Source organism: Anastrepha ludens, chromosome 5, assembly GCF_028408465.1.
Source record: "Anastrepha ludens isolate Willacy chromosome 5, idAnaLude1.1, whole genome shotgun sequence".
Taxonomy (NCBI): Eukaryota; Metazoa; Arthropoda; class Insecta; order Diptera; family Tephritidae; genus Anastrepha; species Anastrepha ludens.
The window spans coordinates 55,725,598-55,749,764 of NC_071501.1; the positions used below are offsets into that span (position 1 = coordinate 55,725,598).

Genomic DNA, 24,167 nt, shown 5'->3' on the forward strand with positions numbered 1-24,167 from the left:
CCGTTAGACCTTTCGCTGCCATACATTGCGCGCAGTTTTGAATTCATGCCCAGTTTCGAACTTACGCGGTATCCCAATGCCATAGCCATAGAACTTTTTATCGCCATTTCAGTTTTAGATGGTCTCTCTCTAGCGTCGTTCGCTTCCATGATCTTCTCTAGATCAGCATAATTCAATTGAATTCTTCTTATCTCGGCCCACATTTTCGAATCCAGCAATAAAACGACGGCAATACGTACACAAGAGAATGGTTCTTTGTGTAGAAGTCCAAGCAAATGGGGAAAGTACTTGATTGTCATTCACTTGCGAGTGGCCAGGACGATTCTTCGGCATATAGACCAAGCAGCTCACAACTTTCGGGCTTCACCCAAGTATCCTAGAGCTCAAGTATCTAGAGAGCTCACGAACATCTGCTTCAGGGCGAGCTAATGTGAGAAGGCAAATCAACTCAGGATATCTTGTGGTGGGCTGGATTTGGGACCCGTTTCCTAAAAATTCTTCCCCAATGAAAGTGATAACAAAGCCTCGGATGAATACTGCTTATTCTGATGACGACTCCTGCAAACGAACTAAGTACTATGATTTTAGGGCATGCAACTGGAATGTCCGATCCCGTAATGGGAAACGTGCCTCTGCCCAGTTGGTTGATGTCCTCGTGAGAGTAAAGGCTGACATCACTGCCATTCAAGAGATGCGATGGACGGGGCAAGACAAGAAGAGTATTGGGTCTTCCGACATCTCCTACAGCTGCTGTGTAAAGGAACGAAAATTCGGTGTTGGATTTATATTGGGAGAGAGACTTCGTCACCAAGTACTATCGTCCACTCCTGTGGGCGAGCGTCTCGATATAATCCGCATCAAAGCGGGATTTTATACTATCTCGCTGATTTGTGCCTACGCCTCGACACAATAGAAGGACGATGTGACCAAAGATTCCTTCCATGAGTGCCTGAAACGTTCGTATGAGCGTTGCCCCCGCCACGACATAAAAATTGTGCTTGGTGACTTCAACGCCAGGGTGGGTAAAGAAGACATTTCTGGCCCCACAGTCAGAAAATTCAGCCTGCACAACGAAATGTCCGGTAACGGACAGAGGCTGATCGACTTCCACTTCAACATCGAAAAGCTGCAATCATAAAAGACAGTCAGAAGATTGGCCACTCGACTCTCAATCCTGCTCGCAGAGAGTACTGCCTAACAAACCGGCATGCACGAGCAATGGAGCAACATTTCTCGTTCCCTACGTACCGCCGCCGAAGAAGAAATAGGATTCCGACGAGCCCGAAAGAACAGTTGGTACGACGAGGAATGTCATGTTGCCGCAGAAAGAAAAGATGATAGAGTCACGCTGCGATCGGGCGCAACGCGAGCCATGTCGGATCGCTACCGAGAGCTACAAAGGAAGAGATACGTATTATCAGACAGAAAAAACGAGAGGCCGAAATACGTGAGTTCGAGGAGCTTGAGATCCTGGCCAATACGAACAACGCCCGAAAATTCTACCAGAAAGTTCGACGGCTTACAGAAGGTTTTAACACCGGAGCGTAAGAACAAAGACGGCGATCTGGTGACTGACATCCATAGCATACTTAAATTATGGAGGGAACACTTCTCGAACCTGTTAAATAGTGACAGCCACGCATGTCACGGAGAATGTGAAGAACTCGATACCCCAATCGTTGACGACGGAACTGTCGTTCCGCTATCCGACCATGACTAGGTGCATGCATCTGCTTCTATGCAAAATATGGTTGGATGAAAGCATGCCTGCCGATTGGAATTTAAGTGTACTCTTCCCAATTCACAATAAGGGTGATTCTGCAATCTGTGCCGATTATCGCGGGATTAGTCTTCTAAATATCGCCCTTAAAGTTCTAGCAAGCGTATTGTGTGAAAGGCTGAATTCCACTACCAACCAACTGATTGGACCTTATCAGTGTGGCTTAAAACTTGGAAATCCGCCATCGATGAGATATTCTCAATACGCCAAGCCTTGGAAAGACCCGTGAAAGGAGAATTGACACACATCATCTATTTGTCGGTTTTAAAGGTGCATTCGACAGTGCGAAAAGGAGTTCCCTGTAAGCCGTGATGTCTGAACTTGGTATCCCCGCAAACCTAATATGGCTATGCAAAATTACGTTGCCCAATACTTGCAGCGCCGTCAGATTTGGGAAGAACCTCTCCGAGCCGTTTGATACCAAACAAGGTTTCAAATAGGGTGACTCTCTGTCGTGTGCCTTCTTTTACCAGATGCTGGAAAATATCGTGCGAGCTCCGCACAACTTAATCGCTCAGGCACATTTTTTTTAAGAGCGTAAAATCATTAGCATATGCCGATGATATTGACACCATCGTCCTTAACTACCGCGCTGACAGTTCTGGATAATTGCTTCTTTACAGAGTGAATGGGTCTGGTGGTGATCTGGGACAAAACGAAGTACCTCTTGCCATCAAACAAACACTCGACGCACTCGCGTTGACAGCTATGATTTCGAGGTCGTAAGAGACTTCGTTTATTTAGGATCCAGCATTAATACCGATAACAAATACCTTATGGACCAAATTTGCAAAATCGTCTAGATCTCTTAACTTTCGTATGACATACAGTTGTCTAATAACAGAACGTCAGTTCTTTGTCCTTGCTGTCTGTCTTTGGAACCTCCTACCACTCAAAATCAAAATAAGCAAAAGTACACCTGGCTTTAGAAGTGAACTGATACATTACTTTGTTGCCAATAGTTGCTAATATGTACTTTGTCTTGCCATAAATTTTATGAGAAATTTTACGTTGCATGCGACGGGAACAAATTCGCAGAGAAAGCTATTTTTGCTTTTGTTCATATGTATTGTCTACTCATGAATCACACTCAGTTTCTTGTTAATAATGGTCCGGGGAGCTAAGGAAAATCGCATAAGTGTGGTAAAAGTACAAATGATCAGTGCAAGACTCCACGATCAATTGTTTTTCCTAAACATCTGAAGTGACAGACAGAAAACGAAGTGGCCGTCCTCACGTGGTTCGAAAGAAAGAAAGTCATCTCCAGGGAAATGAATGTATCGACCAGATCCATGCCAAGACGAATTAGAGACGATCTACATATACATGAAAGCTGGTCATATTCTGACAACGCGCTTGAAGAAAATTAGACTGAATAGATAGATGCAAGCAGCTTTCTCGGTGGCATGCGGTCAACGGCCATGAAAATATTCTTTTCACAGATAAGAAAATTTTCACTGCTGAAGAAGTTTTTAATAAGCAAAACGAAAAAATTTATGATAAATACTTCTAAGAATGCCAAAACTGTTTTTCGAAGGCTTCAGCGCAGCCACCATCTAGCCTCCGTAATGGCTTGGAGGAGAGTGTCTTGTAAAGACGTTACATCTCTTCATATCTGCGAAAAAGAGATTAAGGTCGGGGCAAAAGTGAACCAGGAGAATGTCATAGAATGCGTGGTAAAGCAGTTGAGTAGTACTCCCTTCAAGAGAGAATGGAGAATGAATTGGAGAATCTCAAACAATCTGGTTCGAGTAGCGGCGTTGATATTCATGGAAACCGTGCATACTACAATAGGCTAACCGTTTGAAAGCTTGTGTAAAATCAAATGGTGACCATTGCGAATGGAAATTTAGATGGCTTTTTTAATATTTACATGATTATTGAGTATGGGAATAAGTTCCGTCCTTCCATTCATTCAGCCAGTTTGCAATGCTCCCGTAAGAAGTGAACCGCTCTCCAATAAGGGCTAACGGCATTGATCGGAATAGATGGTAATCCGAAGGTGCAATGTCTGGGGAATACGGCGGATGGAGCAAGATTTCCCAATTTAGTCCCACTAAATATTTCTGGACCGATTTAGCAACATGTGGCCTGTCATTGTCATGCAGAAAAATCAGTTTGTCATGTCTACCGTCCCATTCCGGCCGCTTTTCTTCGGTAACGATCGCCAGTGATGGTTTCAGATGATTCAAGGAGTTCATAATTGATGACACCCTTCTGATCCCACCAGATGCACGACATAACCTTTGAAGTATAAATATTTTTTTTACCGTTTCACCTGGCAGGCTCCAACATTTTCGACGCTTAGGGTTATCATAATAAAACGTTTTTCCATCGCCAATGACGATGCGATGCAGAAAACCTTTTCTTTTCTGCCGGTCAAGAAGCATCTCACATGCCACCAAACGTCTCTCGATATTCCTTTCCTTCAATTGATGTGGCACCCAGTTACCTGCTTTCTGCACTATTCCCATTGCGTGCAAACGTTTACCGACGGTTGATCTGTCAACATCTAACTCTTTAGACATATCATCAAGGGTTCGACATGCGTCTTCATCCAATAATTGTTTTAGTTGAGTATCTTTGAATTTTTTCGGTGCCCCTTCGCAATCTTTATCACTCACATCGAAATTGCCACTTTGGAAGCGTCGAAACCACTCTTTCACTTTTACGTGAATACCGTAAATTTTGACAAGATACGACAGGTTTTACCTGCACTTTTCTTTAAATGGTAATAATGAAGCATGACTTCCCGCAAATGCTGTTTTTTCGGGATCAACGTAGCCATTTTTGACGTCAGATAAAAGAGGATATTTACGCTCCAAACGAATGTCAACTACTGTCATCGAAACCGCACATATACACCTTCAAATCACCAGTATATTACTAGAGGGATGAAAAAAATGGTATAAGCAGCGGCACCTCTTATACGATGGCGGAAACTTATTCCCATATCAAGAAATAAAACCAACTTCATAAAAATAGGTATTAACTTGTAGCAGAACTTATTGTAGTCTTCTATTTCTATACTTTCACAAGTTCAACATTCTTTATAGGTATTTTAAATCATACTGAGTTCCTCTGTTAACTACATATTCACAACCTTTATATGTACTTGCACTAGTATAGTATTCATAAGTTCAAAGACTTGAAAAAAACTATTGGTTGTGTTTGATAAAATATAAGTAAATAACCATGACAACCTTGAAATGCAACGAAAAATCTCTCTTGCCAACAAGTGCTATCATACTTTGATACTGTGAACTGAGTACGCAGGTAGAGAAAGTCCTCTCTCGACGAAAAAGCTAACACTCTATAAGGCTCTTATCATGCCCGTGCTAACGTATGGCGCAGAAGCTTGGGCAATGGCAACATCCGATGATACGTCCTTTGGAGTGTTTGAGAAAAAGATTCTGCGGAAGATTTTGGGACCCTTGCACGTTTATGACGCAGGCGATACGACTACATAGACATAGCTTGGTTGGCTGGGTCATGTCGTATGAATTGAAATGAACGAACACTCGGCCAAAATCGCATAAGTGGTTATCGCGCCAATTAAGAAGAAGAATAGGAGCATAGCCGTAGGGAACTTCGCACTTCGTGCACATTTCCTGCTCCTGGCTAATTTTTGACTGTCCTTATTTTTTCACACACATTGCACACTTCTGCGGATTCAAATGTAATCTGATGGAGGCAATGGGATGAAGGGCTTCCTCCAAAATTGTCAGATGGTAGCTAAAACGTTTACCCATAAGTATGATGCCATCGAGATAAACTAAATAAACGCGTTTTCAGCTCAAAGTTTGCTAATGCGTTGCTTAATCCGAATGACATCACGGAGGACTTCCACAACCCATCTCCTATGCTGACGGCTGTTCTCTCACGATCGCAATCTTGACTTTCCATCTACCAGTAACCACTTTTTAAATCAAATGTGGAGAACTATTTTACACCGCATACAGTATCGAGGATGTTATCTATTCGTGGTAAAGGGTATCATCTATTCGTGGTCCATTTTTCACAATTATCCGTCAAATATGTAGTCGTATTTCTCCAACAATTTCATAGCTCTTTTTAGCCATTATACTTCATGCAACAAAGTCCTTATTAAGTCGGCGGTTTTTCTTCCTGCTACATGGAATTCTTCGCTTTCCTGCATTTCCGGCATTTTCCAATCCCAGCTCTTTTATCTAGAATAACTGGTGACTTGAAATCGTTTAGGACCTTTATGGAGCCCTCGTGTCTTTTCCCGTTTTTCCCACTGTTCTTACCACGAATATATTTGCCGGCTCTTCAGCATCTTCTGTGAGCCACACTTCACCACCTGTTCCGAAGCCTTCATCCACATTAAAAAATATTCTAAAATAATATATTCAGATTTATTACAAATTGAAAATAAAGGGCCTTTTAAATGTGACGCCTAGATGTCAGTAGGGAATAATGCCTAAACGGTACCTCTTTCTTATTTCATTTTTGATCTTTGTCAAGTAGATAAATGTACAAATTTACACGATAGAACACGCGATAAAATTATTCAAATGAATTATAAAAATGGTCGACTCTTAATATCGCAAAACACTGGATGTTTATTGTGGAAATAATTGTCTGAATGAGTCGACAATTCAAAGGTTGGGGAAGAAATTTCAAGAAACTGGTTCTGTCGAGGATAGAAAAGGACTGGCAGACAGAACAGACAAAAACTGGACGTTCGGTTGAGAATATCGCTGCTGTAGCGCAAAGTTTGCCGAACAACCTTAGACATTCATGAATCCACTATCTGGCGGATTTTACCTGTAGACATGCCGAGGATGGACATTTAATTGATTAAACATTTCACATACAGGGTGCGCCACCTTTATGTCGGTATGAAACCACTGAATAACTTTGGAAAAAAAACTGATTTGTATAAGTGAAGTATTTTTATTTGGTTTGGTTATTTACAATTTATTAAAACTATTTTTTGAATACAATATCAATCAAGTGGCCACCCTTATTAGCAATCACAAACTGCGACCTTTTTTCTGCGTTTGTCATCACCTTGTCAAGCATTTCGGGTTTTATAGCGTCGATTTCGCGTTGTTTCGGCGATCCATGGTTGAATTGACGTATCGAAAACATCTATGTATGTTGAAGTCAATCGGTCTGTTGAAGGCAAATCAATGACAAAGCTATTCAGCGTTTACATACCGACAAAAAAGAAGAGCCGTGAAACCTGAAAGAATCTAAATATTTACATGCTCTATTGAATTTTAAAACAGCATATAGACGTGTCATTTAAAAGTCCCTATGTTTTTGTTATAATTTTGGATAGGATGTAGTTTGTCCAAGAAAATTAAAGTGTGCTCTAGGGAAACGTACACGCATGGCAGCAGTTCAGCTGCCCTTTTGTCTTGTACTTGTTGTCCTTTATTGTTGTTGTTTGTTTAACTGAGTACAGGTTGCCATTGATCAGTTCTCATAACGCCTTTGTTATGTTCACACTTACGTGGTAAAAATGAACGGAACTCAAATAAATTTTATATAAATTATTTATTTTCCTATTAATAACAAGATTGTACAATATAATTATATTCACATATAATAAATAAGTTTCATTTATTTTCAATAATTATAAGCTTGCAACCATACCTAGAAGAGAGCAATTGGCTGGCACAATCTGCCCCTGATTCTCGCATTTCTTTCTCCCTCACATAGAACTCTCATTATAACTGAATTCATTTTATACGTTATACATTCTTCATTATCCTTTTTTGATATTTTAAATAACTTTGCACTTATTATACAGCCGTCAAAATTGTAACAATTTTGATGGAATATTTTGGGCGAAATTCGCAAAGCTGGATGAAAGCTATTTTAGCATTTCATGCAAAACTTGCTATAAGTCTGAATAGCTAAAATATAATTATAACCAAATTTAGGAGAGATGAAGCAGAAATTAGAGATGGGAATATTAAAACATATCCACCTTCCGGTTATGTACTGAATATGTTAGGCTAGCTACTTATTTAACTCATTTTGATTAAATATTTAGTGATACACAAACAATTAGAGTATGGTCTTTACAAAGTTCGTCTTAAACTATTATTTTGGTTGACTTCCAACCTTATATCCATGATTCCTATATAGCATTTAGCGTCATTCTATCGCTAATAACACCTCTATTGGAATTAAACTCATCATGACCTCCCATAGAACTGCCATGCATTATTGTTGTCGGAAGATCTCTTGAACTAGAACCATCTGATAATATCCCGAATCGCGCTCCCTCCCCATTTTGCGGTTGGTTAATAATACAAGAATGATTGCTTTGCTCACCAAGTTGGTCAACTATATAATTGCACTCATCTTGCTCTATGAAATGAGATTTATCTTTTTCATAATGCAGAAAGTCTCTATCATTATATTGTGCACGTGCCATTTCGGTCCTGGTATAGCGGCTTGGTTCATTATGATGATCAGCAAGATCTTGGTCTATATGGTTGCGCCGGGTTTGGCTGCGTCGAAATGTTTCTTTTTCTGAAAAATAATAGTCGTTATTAAATTTATGATGGTGAAATTTATTTTTAAAAAATAAAAGAATGTGTTCAGCAAATAAATTCGTAGTGATATATGCCGTTTACTCAATATTATTTAGGGGACTAAAATATTTGTTGCCATATCTTTTGTTAGATATTAATATGTACGTTTAGACTGGGAATGTCTTTTTGCACTGGGACACCCTTTTAAAAGAAAATATCTATGACACCGAGTTGCTGTAGTAGACACTAAGCTAACTTTATTTAATATCACGGTACGACATAATCAATCTTTTTACAAAATAACAAGGCTCTGATAAAGGATGTAAGCGCAAATTATGTACATATATCTAGTACATATATTCACTCGTATATGCACATTAGAGCGTCTCGCCCTACAGACAAAAAAAAAAAAAAAAGTCGCCCGTACCTCCCCTCATGTGAAGTGTTTTTGAAAAACAATTAAAAATAAAATTTTTTTTTGCCAACCCTAGATGTCAATTGCATTTCTCTTCATATCTTCGGCATTTATTGTCGGATTTTAAAGTGTGACACACCAATTTTTTTGTCTCAAGGAGTGGGTTTTCCCTAAAAAAGCTCATTGATCACCGGCGCTCCGTTGTGGTACCTACCCACCATATCTCAGTTGCTACCACCCTAATGTACCGATCTAATAACAGCAAATTAAAGACCGTAAAAAATCGTAAATCTATTGCGAAAAAAGTACTTCAATTAATTCAGTAGAACTCGAAATAAAACCAATTTTGTTTTTAGTTGAAAACCATACATTAGGTGCCTTATTTTCTTTATACATTTTTCGGCATGCTCCACCTAATTTTTTATAAATTACCTGGACTATTGTTTATCTAATTTTTTCTGTTTTATGTTTTGCCCTTGACATCATAATCAATTGTTATTTTACTTGGTGCGTGTTAAAAACTGCAAAAACTTTAAAAATGCATTCAAAATATTGTCAGGGTCATAAAAAATAACTCATACTTTTTGCACCCAGAAAATATTTTGATATCGATGATAACCGATACAGATCCATTCGTACGTTCAGATGGATACACGAAGATCTTAGCAGCCCGCAGAGAAGCTAATGGATGTGTTCGTCAAATGTTTGGTCCGAAAGAGGATAATTTTCTAAATCTCGAGAGTGACAAATATTTTAATGTAATAGATTGGGATAGATTCGAACCGGCTGAACCACCATGCTTGCAGTTCTTCGCGAAAGATCACCTCGAAGCATTACAATATTCCAATGAAATAATTGAATTATCAGGTATACACAACGAAAACCATTAATTTTTCTTTGCTTCTCTTTTATCGGCATTTTCACTGATCTTTTTCACAGCATATCCTTGTCATTCCCAAAATACCGAGCGATTTGTTCATACAGTCCATGAATCTGCAATGGCGGTCACCGATGAACAACGCAAGGGCCACATTTTATCTAAGCTCGAGAGCCGGCAGAAATACAGCAAGCTTGAATCCCGACAAAATTTTGTGGACTAAAATTTCCGTTACAAGACAAACAATTCACTAACTGTTTCGCGAGCGAGGAAAATAAATAAAATTTACTTTTTCTTGTATGGCTTTAGACTAAAAATAAATTGTTTATATTTCTGGTTCTACTAATTGAATCGAAATACTTTTTTCGCAAAAGATTTATGATTTTTTACGGTCTTCAATTAACTGACATTAGGTTGTTACATTAGGGTGGTAGAAACTAAGATATGGTGGGTAAGTACCACAACGAAACGCATGAGCTCAATGAACTTTTTTGAGAAAAACCTCCTCTTTGAGACAAAAAAATTGATGTCTCATACTTTAAAATCCGACAATAAATGCCGAAGATATGCAGAAAAATGTAATTGGACGACATCTAGGGTTGGTAGAAAAAACAATTTTTTTAATGTTTTTCAAAAACACTTCATATGAGGGGAGGTACGGCCGACTTTTTTTTGGTGATACGCTCTAATACACATATATACACATATATGACCATTAAAGTATATACCCCATCGTCCATACGGAAAATGCAAGTCTTTCTAATTAATAATAACAGATATTCAATTATGTGTGGTTTTTATTTCATAGATTAATATAGCAAATATAAATAATAATTCAAGGATTTTTTGAAACTTAAACTAGTGACCATGGAACAAAGAAGAAATATTCATGTGTTCATTAAAATAGGTACGAAATAGAAATAGATACGATACAAAAATAGCTTGGTGATTTTATTAAAAATGCTTTTTTAATTTAACTATTTCCACTATTATTGTTAATGAATGCTTGTACGAGTATTCCATTTGGTAAAGAATTATAAGCCAACAGCAGGTGTCTGTGGGAGTGGAGTACCATTCTTTAATTTTTTACCATAAATTCCTCGTATTTTTGAATGTTTTCTTCCCAATTTCTTTCCTTAAATCTCCCCAAAAATTTTCAATGGTGTTTATGTCGGGTCACTGGCTTGGCCAATCCATAACTTTATCAGAATTTTGTGAAAACCATTCACGTACTAACATTGAGTAGTGTTTCGGATCATTATCTTGCATAAAAAGCAAGTTATTGTTATTTATTGGTTATGAGGTGAATAGGTTCTACTCTATATCAGGAGAAGCATCTCCAGATTATTATGTTGCCGCCACCTTATCCTTTAGGACTCTTGAGCAAAACTGTTCCTCTTTCTTAAATTGGCTTGTTTCAGCCGAGGAACTTTACGAGCTACTCTGCCTGGTAGGTTCACTTTTTACAATCGACGACGTACAGTTCTCGCTGATACTACGTTGTTGATTTCAGTTGCAATGGCTTTTGATGACTTCAAAGGATCTTTCTTGGCAAAAGTCACACTTAAATTATTAGTAGTCCAAGTTGTTTTGACCACCACGTCAATTTGTGGAGTTTTTGGGCTTAAGGGCATTTACAACAAAATTTTTGGACCTCCCAAGTAACTCAGCGATCAATTTGTATGACCCGTCTTTGAAAGAAATTCATATTAATTATTGTTAATAATTTTTCGAATCATATGCTGATCCGTTGATCTTCAAGTTGAATTAATTGCCGCTCAGAGCGCTATTAGGTTGATGGTGGTTGGCTTCTGGAGGTGATCTCCTGTAGGACATTGTTGGAATTTACAGACAGATTTCTTCATCCGTAAACTGGGTTTTGGGGGTTGCGCTGGGGCTATCTTTACAAGCGGACTAAATTGGAAAGAGGGGAAAGTCTGCACGGATATAGGTACCTCTGTTTTCACCGATGGATCCAAGATGGAACCTGAAGTTGGAGCGGCGATTTTCTCTAGATCAGTCAATATTTCAGTAACCGTTAAACTGCCGAAAACTAGTAATGTGTTTCAATGAGAGATCTTCGCGGCTTTCATTCAACAACACTTTGGCCTCATACAGAAGCAGGACGCTGAAGTGCTGGGAGTCCCACGCCACTCAATTGCCAAACTTAAAGCGGTGGTCACGGGTGACTGGGTGATCAGAACTCATGCGGAGAAGCTGGGACTTTCGTGCAACCCCCATTGCAGAAGTTGTGGGGATCCGGCAGAGAAAGAGTGAGTTTAGTGCGAAAATTAAAGAAACCTCGACGAAAACTTATTTTATACAGGCTTAATCATCGTTACTCTCGATAATCTTATACTTCCAAGCGACTTACTTCACACAATTGTTGATCAACTTAAAGCCTGGAAACTTGGCTCCGACATTACGAACTATGTCATGAACTTTATAAGCCAACGCAAATTTACGGTATGCAATACTTTACATCGATGGATCGGAGATGGATTGCGGCGTCAGCACGGGTGTATATTCTAAAGACCTCAAAACTTCCAAGTCCTGTGGCAACTCGTATTTATTCGTTCGGTTTCGCGAATTCCTCGATCCGAATGGAGCCAATCTCTCCTGGTGGACTACTTGGACTTTCCCCTGTCCAGTTTGGCATTACTGTATACGATACACCACATCATTCAACAGCTTAATCACCTTGTATGGACCTTCTCAGCATGCAGTTTTGGAGAAGCTCATTTTCTTTTTTGCGGATTATAAAGAAGTATCAAGTTACCTTCTTTAATACCTTCGTAGCTCACAAAACCGTCTAATTGGTCCTTCATCTTATTATAATACAGGGTGGGCCAAATAAGACCTACTATTGTTCAGCACAAATAACTTTTTTATTTTTTGACATATGTATGCATTTATTTTTCACTTTTTGTAGGTTATAATTGAATTGTTGAAAATTTATTATGGAACCCTACAGTACAACACAACGCGTTAAAATGATCGAGTTTTCCAAGTCTTGTCAACGATCAATTGTTTTAACGCAGCGTAAATATCGGCAACATTTTTTGATGTCGGATGAAGCGCATTTCCATTTAAATGGTTATGTCAACAAACAAAACTGTAGATTGTGGGGCTCTGAAAATCCAAGGACAACACACCAACATCAGTTGCACCCATCCAAATGTACTGTTTTTGCGGTGTTATGGCCACTAGAGTTATCGGTCCATATTTCTTCGAAAATGAGGATGAAACGCCGGAATCGATTTCAGAGCTCCTTACAGAACATTGATTGAAAACTTTTTGCGAAGCAGTACCCTAGTTTGTGATTTCAACAAGATGGAGCAACTGCGCATACTGCTAGGCAAACTATGGACCTGCTGCGTGAAATTTTCGGCGAACGTCCGATTTCCAAAAATTCAGATATCCCTTGGCTACCTCGTTCGCCAGATTTGACTGCGCCCGACTTCTTTTTATGGGAATATTTAAAATACAAAGTGTATCTTAATAAACCAGATACTATTAGACATCTGAAGCAAAGTATTCGAGATGAAATACTGAGCCTTCAACCAGAAACATTATGTGGTGTAATGGAAAACGCGTTAAAAAGAGCCAATCTTTGTATCGAACAATTTGATGGTGGACATTTGTCTGATGTAATATTTCATACATAATTTCCATAAAATATATTCAATGTATAAAAACAATTAACCAAAATAAATGATTATTGCAAAAGTTATTTGTGTTTAACATTAGTAGGTCGTATTTGGCCCACCCTGTACTATTAGCCTCACATGATGGTGTAACTCATCCATGTCAACCGGCACATGAGGTATCAAAAAGGACGACGGAAATTGCAGCTTCACCGCTCTTTTGGTTCCAAACAATGACTAAAATCTAAAATACAGGTGCCTTAACTAGTACCGTCAAAAGCGAGTTTATTCCAAAACTTTCACAAAATAGCACAAGACATTTTCTATGAAAAGCGCATAAAATCTTTAGTATACCAACGGAAGCTGAAATACCAATACGAGATCTTTTGAAAAATTTGCTCCCAGAAGACATAATCGTAGGCTTTCTGAACACCTATGAAATGCCTTCCTACCGCATCCAATAACGCACGCACGGGAACCATATTTGTGAATTGAAATTAAAAAATAGTCTTTGTCGATAGTCGATCTGAATCCAAAGAAAACTCAAATTAATATTGAGTTTTTAACCTGTGCTTTAGTCTACATGAGGAAGATTTTTAATGCTAAGTCCATTAGATGGGCCTTTTGAATACTTCGGGTATTCGTACAAATGACCGAACAACGTCACTGTAACACTTTATCGCTTCAACTAACAGCGACTTTAGTGCACCCCTTGTCAGCCGAACAATGGCTTGCGAAGTGATCTTTACAAATAAACGAGCAAAAATGCAAGCAAGTCACTTTTACGCTAAATAAACACAATTGCTAAACAACGTATAAATTCCACAAAGTGACTGTGAAACTTACCATGGCGACAGGCGTACGACTTGGCGAAAGCACATCGAAGCAAAAAAATGCAAATAAGGCTAAAAGCTAGTAGTCTCCGCTTGTTGATTAACTCTTACTTGCCTCTCTGCTTGGAGTACAAAGTTGTGCTATATATCACTTTACTAAAGCCAATCGGAATGTATGAGTCTGAACTATGGGGCATCACTAGCAACAGCAATATCGACATTATTTAACGAACGTAATAAAGAATACGGCGAAGAATCATAGGAAAGCGTAGTATATTTCTGCAAATTTCAACGGTGAAAGCAGAAATAATGCAAGAAATGTCAACACATGAAATTAAACTGTCAACACATCTTAATCAGATTGTAAAATCTGTTTGAACGAATCAAGTAACACCCGGCTATTTAGAAACGACTTACCAGCACAACCGCTGAATCCTAGGACAAGTTAAATGCTAAATAAGGAATATTGGAATATTAGGAATTAACATTTGGAAACTTATTATTAGTATCTAAGTATTTAATAGAGAATATTCCATAATGTAATAATGAAGCATACAAAAAAAAATCAGTTGGCTGACAGAATTTTTGGGATTTCATATTTTCCACAATGTAAAAAAGTTACCGTTAAAAGATTGAGATGCCATTGAAAATGCAGCAAGTGCTACATACTCTAGATCGGTGTGATATGTATATAAAAAAATTGGTATGAATTTGGAGACAACTCCATTTATAAACCCTGTGCACCATTATCGTTAGAACAATCAGTGGGCCAATGAAATACCTTCAAATTTCTGAAATTATACTAGTCGAAATTAATGGCAATGATCTCTTTTCAGAGATGTCTCCGTAAAAAAAAAAAATTGTACCAGTCAACAAACACAAGCATCTAGTAAGTTATGAGCATCATTTTTCAAAAGGGGAGGCTCCGAATCTGCCAAACATGTAAATTCTGTATGGGCAACTACCATTCGGAATACCTTTGAACTAAAAAGGCAATTGAGTAGTCAAATTCTCTCTGCACGAATAAAAACAACAACTGATGCGACAGACCTTGAAGTGTTCGGCGATCATCGAAATACAGTTCTACCTCCTGCTACAAGAGTTTTGGCGATGCTGGATGAAGCTAATGCGAGCGCTTTTTTGCGCTGAATGCATTTTCATCGTTGAATAATTTAAGGCGGATTTTAAACGCAGTCTGAATTAGTAGTTTTGCCTCCTGCTAAAAGAGTTGATGCGATGCCGGATGAAGCTTTGCGAGCGCTATTTCACCCAGAAGCGTGTTTATTATTATTTTCAAAACAATGGATTAAAAAGAATTTTGTATTTTGCATTGCTTCTTGATGAGGAAAATACCGTTCCAGCGTAGCAATGGCTTGAAAAGTGTTATGGGGACACCGCTCTATCAGAAACAACAATAAAGCGATGGTTTGCTGACTTCAAACGTGGTTGTAGAGACACCCATGATGAACAACGCAGTGGACGTCCAAATAAGGCGGTAACACCAAAAAACATCAAAAATATCCTCAAAATCGTGTTGAATGATCGAAAAGTGAAGTTTCGTGAGTTAGCTGACATCGTAAAGATATCAAAAGAACGTGTTGGCTTTATATTGCATGAGCTCTGTTCAAAGTGGGTGCCGCGTTTGCTTACTGTTAACAAAAAACAAAGCCGTGCTGATGAATGACGTGAGTGCCAAAACTACATGAATTGACCTTTGAATTGCTTCCACATCCACCGTATGCGAAAGATTTGGCTCCCAGCGACTTCTGGTTGTTCACATACCTAAAAAAACGCCTCTGTACGTGCTTTCGACTTTTTATAGTTTTAAAAATTGATTTGAATTTGCAATAACGAGTTTGTATCAAATTTTGCGTTAAAAATGGATTCTATGTTGCGAAAAGCTTAGAAATGCTGGGAAACTGTTTCGGTAATGATACTCAAAAGAAAATCGAGAATCACGAGCGTAGTGACAGGTCATGGACATCGAAAACACCAATAAAGTGAAAGAATAGTTTATCAATAACCGCAAGTAACCAGCAGAGAGATGACAGAGGGCTTAAACATTGCTTATGAATCGTTCAGAACGCCAAGTTGCTGCAAAGTTGGTTGGGTCCTGAATTTTTCATGCAAAAAAGAATCACGTTTATATAGCCAAAGGCGCGATTTCCAAGGTTTAATCGGACCCAATATTTATAGAACACATCCCTATAGGAGACGTGGGCTTATGAGTACGACGAGTACGCAACCAAAACATCAGGTGAATGAGTGGAGAGCTCCAAATTAATTAAGGTCAAAAAACGTGTTGTTTTCAGTCAAAAAAGAAATCGATGTTCATGATTTTTATGGATGACAGCGATATTATACACCATGAATTTTTACCAGAAGGTCAGACAGTTAATAAGGACTATTATTTGGTCGTTATGACGCGTTTACATGAACGATTCCTCAAAACAGAAAGGATAATTTGTGGACTTTGAACCATGATAACGCACCGTCGTATAGTGTCATCATATCCGAAACGAATACCATCCAACAACCATCGAATTTCGCTGTTTCACTTGGGAACACGTTTTAACAGCCGAAAAAAATCGCTCTGATGGCTATACCAAAAATATAGTTCGAGAAATGTATCGAGAGCTGATGAATGTGTTGCAATTGGGGGAGAGTACTTTGAAGGCGATAATTCCACTTTTGAGGAATGAACTTGTACTTTGAATTTTAGGAATACATTCAGGGAACTTTTTGATTAGGTTGGTATAAAATAAAATACAAATCTAAATTTCAATAAATGTATTCGTTTTTCCCCCTCTCTCTTCCCAGTACATTGCACACGTATCTCGAAACTTTATTTTATAAGATGGGCAGACAGATAATTTTTTTTTGTCGGGACAACTAGCAAGTGCAGCTCTCAGACATTTATTAAGTCCATTGTACAACACTTGGATTCCCTTTTAATTTTCTTTAAATATACCCGATCTCCGAAGAAATCTGAGTAGATCTTGTGGTGCCAAGGAAGCTAAGATGGTCGCTTCTTAACACATCAATGCCAAAGACCTCAAACCTGATTCGAGCAAAGGCGGGGCAGACGCACAGGAAGTGGTTCGCCGTCTCATCCTCCTCTTCACAAGCTGGACAGAGTACACTGTCTAAGATGCCCAACCTTTCCATGTGCTTCGCCCACAGAAGGTGGCCCGCCATCAGTCCAACCAGCCGTCTGCACTCCCCTCTGCTTAATGACAGAAGGGTTTGCGACAGTCGATCGGATCGTGGCTTTGATGGCCGCAGAAGGGAGTGGTAAAACGGGCTCTGGGCCAAAGAAATTGGCCTCAGAGCCCATCTTAGCTAAGGAGTTAGAGTTCTCGTTATACACGATACCCACGTGTCCTGGGACCCATGTTAGCATCAGGCTATTACGTCTACCGACATAGTTCAGCCTGAATTTACAGGACTCCACAACCCCTAATGTGGTTGGGTGGCTGTCTAAGGCCATAAGCGCAGTTTGGCTGTCACTACAGACACATACCTGTATATGTACATCTGCCTTTCCATCGGTTTTCCACAACAAAGTTCATCGCTTCTTGAGCTGCATACACCTCGGCTTGAAACACAGATGCATACATTCCAAGAGCAAAGTACATTTTTGTCCTGCTGGATTCCACGTACACCCTAGAACCGGAGCCATGCTCGGTCCTGGAACCATCCGTGAAAACGCGAAAACAGTGTTTGCCGGGCTCATTTTCTGAGTTTTACCACAACTGAGCCTCTGGCAGTACTACACTGTATCTCTTTTCACCTACACTCTTGATGGCATGGAGTCAAGGAGCATGGAGAGAATCGTTGGGTCAAAGTCCATGCCTTCTCTGTTTTCCAATGCCGGACAGGGGCTGTACCAGTTCCCATGGTATTTCAGCCTGCAGATGGCCTTCAAGGCCTCTCCTTGGATGAAAGCATCAAGTGGTGGCAAACCAATCAGAACATCTAATGCCGGGCCTGAAGTAGTCAGAAAAGCTCCGGTGCAACAGATGGATACAGTGCGTGGTAGTCTACTCATCCAGACCACTGATGCATAGGTGATAATAGGTCTTATCATAGCCATATAGATTCATAGGACCTTGCTAGGAGAAAGACCCCACGTTTTCCCAAATACACCTTTGCACTGCCAGAAAGCTGTCAGTGCTTTGGATGCCTTTACTTCAACGTGTGATTTCCACTTTCTATCAAGGGTTACTCCAAGATATTTAATTTCCTTGGATAGCTGGATGGTTACTGCTTTTAGCTTAGGCAGAACGAGTCTATCGAGCTTCCTCCTTCTGGTGAAGAAGACAATACCAGTCTTGGTGGGATTTGCCGATAGTCCATTCGCACAGCACCAAGTGTCAATCAGTTCCAGAGTTTTCTGCACTTTCCTGCAGATGTTCATAAGCGAAGGGCCTGTTACCAAACAGGCAGCATCGTCCGCATATGCTTGTGCGTAGACTCCCAAATCGTTTAAGGTGTTGAGTAGAGGATCGATTACCATGCACCAGAGGAATGGAGACAGCACACCGCCTTGGGGGCAACCTCTATTAACCTCGGCTGACACCAGCAGATCTTCCTCTACTCGTACCGAGACGATTCGATACCGACAGATAAGTTAATATATATTCCGTTCTCGTATTTGTAGAGCGTTTGTTCAGCTGTACGAAATTGGCGGAGAGTAGGTCAAATTAAATTATTGAAGAATTTTAGTTATTAAATGGCATGATCACAATTTGAAGTTTTTCTTAAGACTGATTTAAGGCTTATAAGAATTGCAAAGTCTGAAAAAAAATATCAGTTGGAATAAACCAATCATCATTTCCAACAATCTTCAGCAATTGCTAAACGTACATACGTTTCTCAAAATATACAGTATGAAACTAAAAATTTCATAAATTGTCATCTTTACTTTCACTGAGACTATATATGAAGGACAGGGGCTTTATAAATTTATGAATAAACCTAAAAAATCAACTTCATTACTTAATCTGATAAATAAATGATAGTATATTAAAAATCATGTTTGAAAGACTCCTAAATTCTCGATGCCTATGCGAGGGTTACAATTTGTACGTTGCACAAGGTTGAATTATAGCACTATGAGATTACAGAACTGACCCAATTGCATTTTCCTTAAAACATTGTAAAACAGATTATCAAGCTCTTTTTCTTGCAACTTTTATAAATGTGTGAAGCTCGTAAAAAAATAAAAGTTTTTACATGTGCATAATTCATCTACATTCGCAATATGAGCAGTACTTAAGAGCAACTAAATTCCCTTATGTATTGTCGCGAATGGTGAAATTTCGCGAATCGACTGGAAACTATAGCGAGCGAGTGAGATGTCAAAGCAAAACACGAATTCGTGACAGGTGACTACATCGCACAGACTGGGTTTAGTAAGCTGATACAACAACAACCACAACAGAACTCGCCAGAAGATACCAGCTGCCAGATCTAGAACGATCTACGATAGTTGTTAGTATCTGTATATAAGCAGAGGTGCATACGCATAGGGTATTCAGTCGTAAGTTTGCAAGTATTGTTTAATTAACAAACATAAATTTGAAAACGATAGCTGTCAAAACAGTTTGGTAACTACACATTTGAAGATCCTCGTCTACAAATTCTCTGCGTTTTAGAAGATTCGTCATCAAGTACATTAAGGCCGGCGGGCCAATTAGATGTCCTAAATTCAGTAGTTTTCGCGAAGCGTTGTAGGATGAGAAAAAAAACAATTAGCCAAATGAAGTTTTGGGGATAGTTTAATATATATTTGAACTAAAAAAAAACAAAATTTGTACAATCTCCAACAATATATTGTAAGCCGAGTTATCAATAGATTCCCAGAGCGCCTTGCCACTGAAGTATCCAACTTCTGTACAAGATACAACTTGCAATTTTCATCTGAAAACAAAAAAAAAAAAAGATTATTAATTTTGATGTAATTATCTTCGATGTGAACTAAGAAAATTGGGAGAAACACGTAAAATTCGAATTTTTGGGGAAGGTAGAAAAAAAAGTGGTTTTTCAAGGAAAAAAAACTCTTCAACTGGGTAAAAAAGTTGCTTAAAAAAAGTTTTTGGATGTTTTTTTTAGTTCACATAGAAGAGAAAACAATACTGAAGATAACGCATTTTGAATGAAATTGATAGCTCGTTTAGTTTTTTTGCAATCGTGTACATAAATTAGGTAAAATCGTGAAAATGAAAAGCCGAGAAAACGCGCTTCAAAGTCAACAATAAGCGCACGGTTGCTCGACGCCGCACTACGCTCGGCTCTGTAGCTCTGCAAATACTTGGAATTTAACTCTGAAAATTTGTGTCTCATGTTCTTGGATATCTAAGCTATTGATTTCAGGAAAAAAAAATCGATTTTTTTTACCTTTTAATTGGCCCGCCGGCCTTAAAACGTGGCACACGTAGACAAACACAATTCCTTTAGGCTGCGAAAATGTAGAAAGTCAGCGCTTTGAAAGCCTGTTGCCAAGCCAATGTCTGGGTGGGGTGGGACAAGCGTTTCTCGTTAACAGTAAGTGAAATGTAATTCTACAACATCCGTTGGAAAATTTAGTATGTCTTAGAGCAAATCGTTAAAGTAACTAAAGATGAACTCGACTTCAAAGGCATTTTGAACAGAATTATTCGCGATTGATTTCAATTTTTGGTAGCGCAGTTGGGAGTGACTCGGACCTGTGGCTTTTTCGTCAGTTCGAAGATCTGGGATGGAAGTTATATGATCAAGTGCACATAGTGACGAGATTCTCCCGTAGAAAATTACGCGTCTACAAATTAGATACGGTAAGATATGAATCTAAATCCGCAGCGTTTTTGACTATCTGGTCAAATAAAAAGAAAATAGTCGAAGCTCTATGCAGAGAAAAATTAGGATTACTTGTAGATAAATCTAAGCTGGGAGTAAGTAGTTCATTATGGCAATTTTTGTTAACCAAATCCGACATTTCAGACAGATGTGCCATAATTTTACAGATTTTACTTGGATATTGAGCAAGCAATTACAGCCTCTCCATCAAATTGACTAAGAAAGCCACAGAGTAAAAAAAAAAAAAAATAAAAACATAAAAAGTTGACGGTTGTGTTACACAAGAAAAATGGCTCGAGTATTGATCAATAAATAAAACAGAGTGTTATTAAGTTCTGACCCTTTTGTATCTCTTTATTTATTTATAATTGGCGCGTACACCCTTCTTGGGTGTTTGGCCGAGCTCCTCCTCCTATTTGTGGTGTGCGTCTTGATGTTGTTCCACAAATGGAGGGACCTACTGTTTCAAACCGACTCCGAACGGCTGATATTTTTATGAGGAGCTTTTTCATGGCAGAAATACACTCGGAGGTTTGTCATTGCCTGCCGAAGGGCGACCGCTATTGGAAAAACTTTTCCTTAATTTTTGATGTTACACCGAGATTCGAACCGGCGTTCTCTCTGTGAATTCCGAATGGTAGTCACGCACCAACCAATCGGGCTATGGCGGCCCTTTTGTATCTAGTTTAACAAAACTACCTGTTAAAAATGTATTTTATCAAAATCGATATTTAACTATTAATTTCATTTTTCATATGCACGAGGTGTGTTCAAAAAGTATCGCGAATTTTGTGTTTTTTTTTCAAAAATTATTTACTTATTCATTAATATCTGTTTTGTCCCCTTCAAAGTAGTCCCTATGAGATACTATGCACTTGTGCCAATGCTTTTTCCAATCTTCGAAACACTTCAAAAAATCATTTTTCTTTATCTTGTTCAGCTCCTCCTTCAATGCCGTCTTTATCTCGTCAACCGTAGCATAGCGTCGTCCTTTCCTGGGCCTCTTCAATTTCGGGAACAAGAAAAAGCCACAGGGGGCCAGATATGGGGAATACGATGGCTATGGCGTCATTAGTGCGTTGTTTTTGGCCAAAAAGTCACGCACAAACAACGATGTGTGAGCAGGGGCGTTATCATGATGCAAGAGTCAATTTTTGTTCTTCCACAAATCCGGGCGTTTCTGGCGGATTGCTTCGCGCAAATTGTGTATAACTTGCAGGAAATATTCCTTATTGACCATTCTACACTGTGGCAAGAACTTATGATGCACAACGCCTCTGCAATCGAAGAAAACGGTAAGCAAAACTTTTACATTCGACCGAGCTTGGCGCGCTTTTTTGGGTCTTGATTCGTGCGGCAGCTTCCATTGAGATGATTGAGTTTTGGTTTCCACGTCATTACCATAAACCCACGATCCGTCACCAGTTTTAACTCTCTGGAGCAAATTTGGGTCGTCGCGGACAGAGCCCAACATCTCATTAGCAATGTTCATGCGATGCTGCTTTTGGTCAAAATTGAGCAGTTTTGGTACGAATTTTGCGGCGACCCGTCTCATGCCCAAATCATTGAAAAAATCGAATGGAACGAGCTAATCGATATGTCTAGGTCCTCAGCAACTTTTATAACGGTGACTCGATGATTGGCCAATACCATTTTCTTCACTTCGTCAATTTTTTCGTCTGTTGTTGAAGTCCTCGGACATCCGGCACAATTTTCGTCGTTCATATCTTCTCGGCCTTCTGAGAACATTTTGTACCACCGATAAACGTTTATGTGGTACCAAAGTAGCTTCTCCGTATGACACAGTCGACATTCGGAATGCATCCGCGCACTTAATTTCGTTTTTGCACACACAATTTTAAACAGGTTCTTTGATCCATCTTTTTGAATAGGTAAAAATTGAAGACGAGCCGAAACACGTGCAAGCAAAGCAGCTGTCAACAATTAACTGAACATTCAAAATGGCCGAACTCGTCGGCATGAGTATAATACTATAAATCCACGCTCTCTCCTACTTTCTACTTAAAACAATTCAAACTCTTATGGAAACTTATGTATATCATTGTGAAGGTCCTTCAGATAAACCTCCACAAAAGTAAGAACGCCTCAGCCGAGCTCCTGCTCAACATAGAGGGAGTCTGCTACGATGTGGTTCTAGTCCAGGAACCATGGATAGCATCGGGCAACATGGTATCCGGTCTAAAGTCACATAACTACAACACCTACATCCCGATTACAAAAAATAAGGTAAGAACAGCGATAATAGTTAAAAAAAGTATATGTTCTTATATTGATCATAATCTTTTTTCAGACGATCTGACAGTGGTGGCGCTGGAAGGCTGCAAGGATGAGACGTTACTCTTGGGGTCTTGCTATACGCCTCATGATGAAGAAGCACCACAGATAGAACTTCGAAAGCTGATAGAAACAGCTGCCAGAAAGAAGCACGCTCTGGTGGTAGGAACTGACGCTAACGCACATCACATCTGGGGTAGTGCTCAACGGCCGAGGTGAATCACTATTTAACTATATTCTTCAGAGTAGCCTAGAAATACCAAATAGAGGTGAAGAACCAACATATGTTGGACCAACCTCGAAGAATGTACTTGATTTAACACTTTACACAAGCAAGGATGTTATGGTACAGGAATGGGAAGTGTTAAGTAGGACCTCATTCTCTGATCACAGCTACATAAGCTTTCAGGTTATATTCCGCTAAAAAAATAAAGTTATATCCTTTAGAAATCCTAAGAATACGAAGTGGGACTTGTATAGGGATGTACTATCGAAAACACCAATCATACCCCGGAAATACAGGTCACACATCGCACTTGAGAAAGGGGTTGAATTGATTGCAACGGGGAGTGGGCTGACAGCTGTGAGGACTCTCTAGAAGACCTGGTCAGCACACATTTTCCAGGGTGTGCGGACACTACAGATCTCGAACCGAGCGGAAATATTGTGCACGACATCCCGACGAACGTAATTACGACCAACAAGATAGAATGGGCTATACAAAGTTTCGACCCAAATAAATCGCCAGGACTGGACGGAATCTTCCCAGCCATGCTCCAAAAGGTAAGCCATCTTGTGGTACCATGGTTAAGAACGATATTCAGGGGGTGCTTGAGGTTCAGCTATGTTCCTGTATTGTGGAGAGAAGCGAGAGTTGTGTTTATTCCAAAGCTGGAAAAAGCAACCCTCTCTACTCGAAGGAATACAGACCCATTAGTCTGACCTCATTTCTCCTGAAAACG

The 24,167-nt window shown here is 39.3% G+C and overlaps 1 protein-coding gene across 3 annotated transcripts in view; it reads right to left on the bottom strand.

Moving 5' to 3' along the window:
- Positions 1 to 7,290: 7,290 nt before the first annotated feature.
- Positions 7,291 to 24,167, bottom strand: part of LOC128864280 (voltage-dependent L-type calcium channel subunit beta-2) — a 112,979-nt gene continuing 96,102 nt past the window's right edge. For all 3 annotated transcript variants that reach the window (XM_054103872.1, XM_054103871.1, XM_054103870.1), the window contains one exon: positions 7,291 to 8,296. In XM_054103872.1, coding sequence (XP_053959847.1) covers positions 7,899 to 8,296 — 398 coding nt within the window. In that variant the 3' untranslated portion in view covers positions 7,291 to 7,898. The remainder of the gene's footprint in view (positions 8,297 to 24,167) is intronic.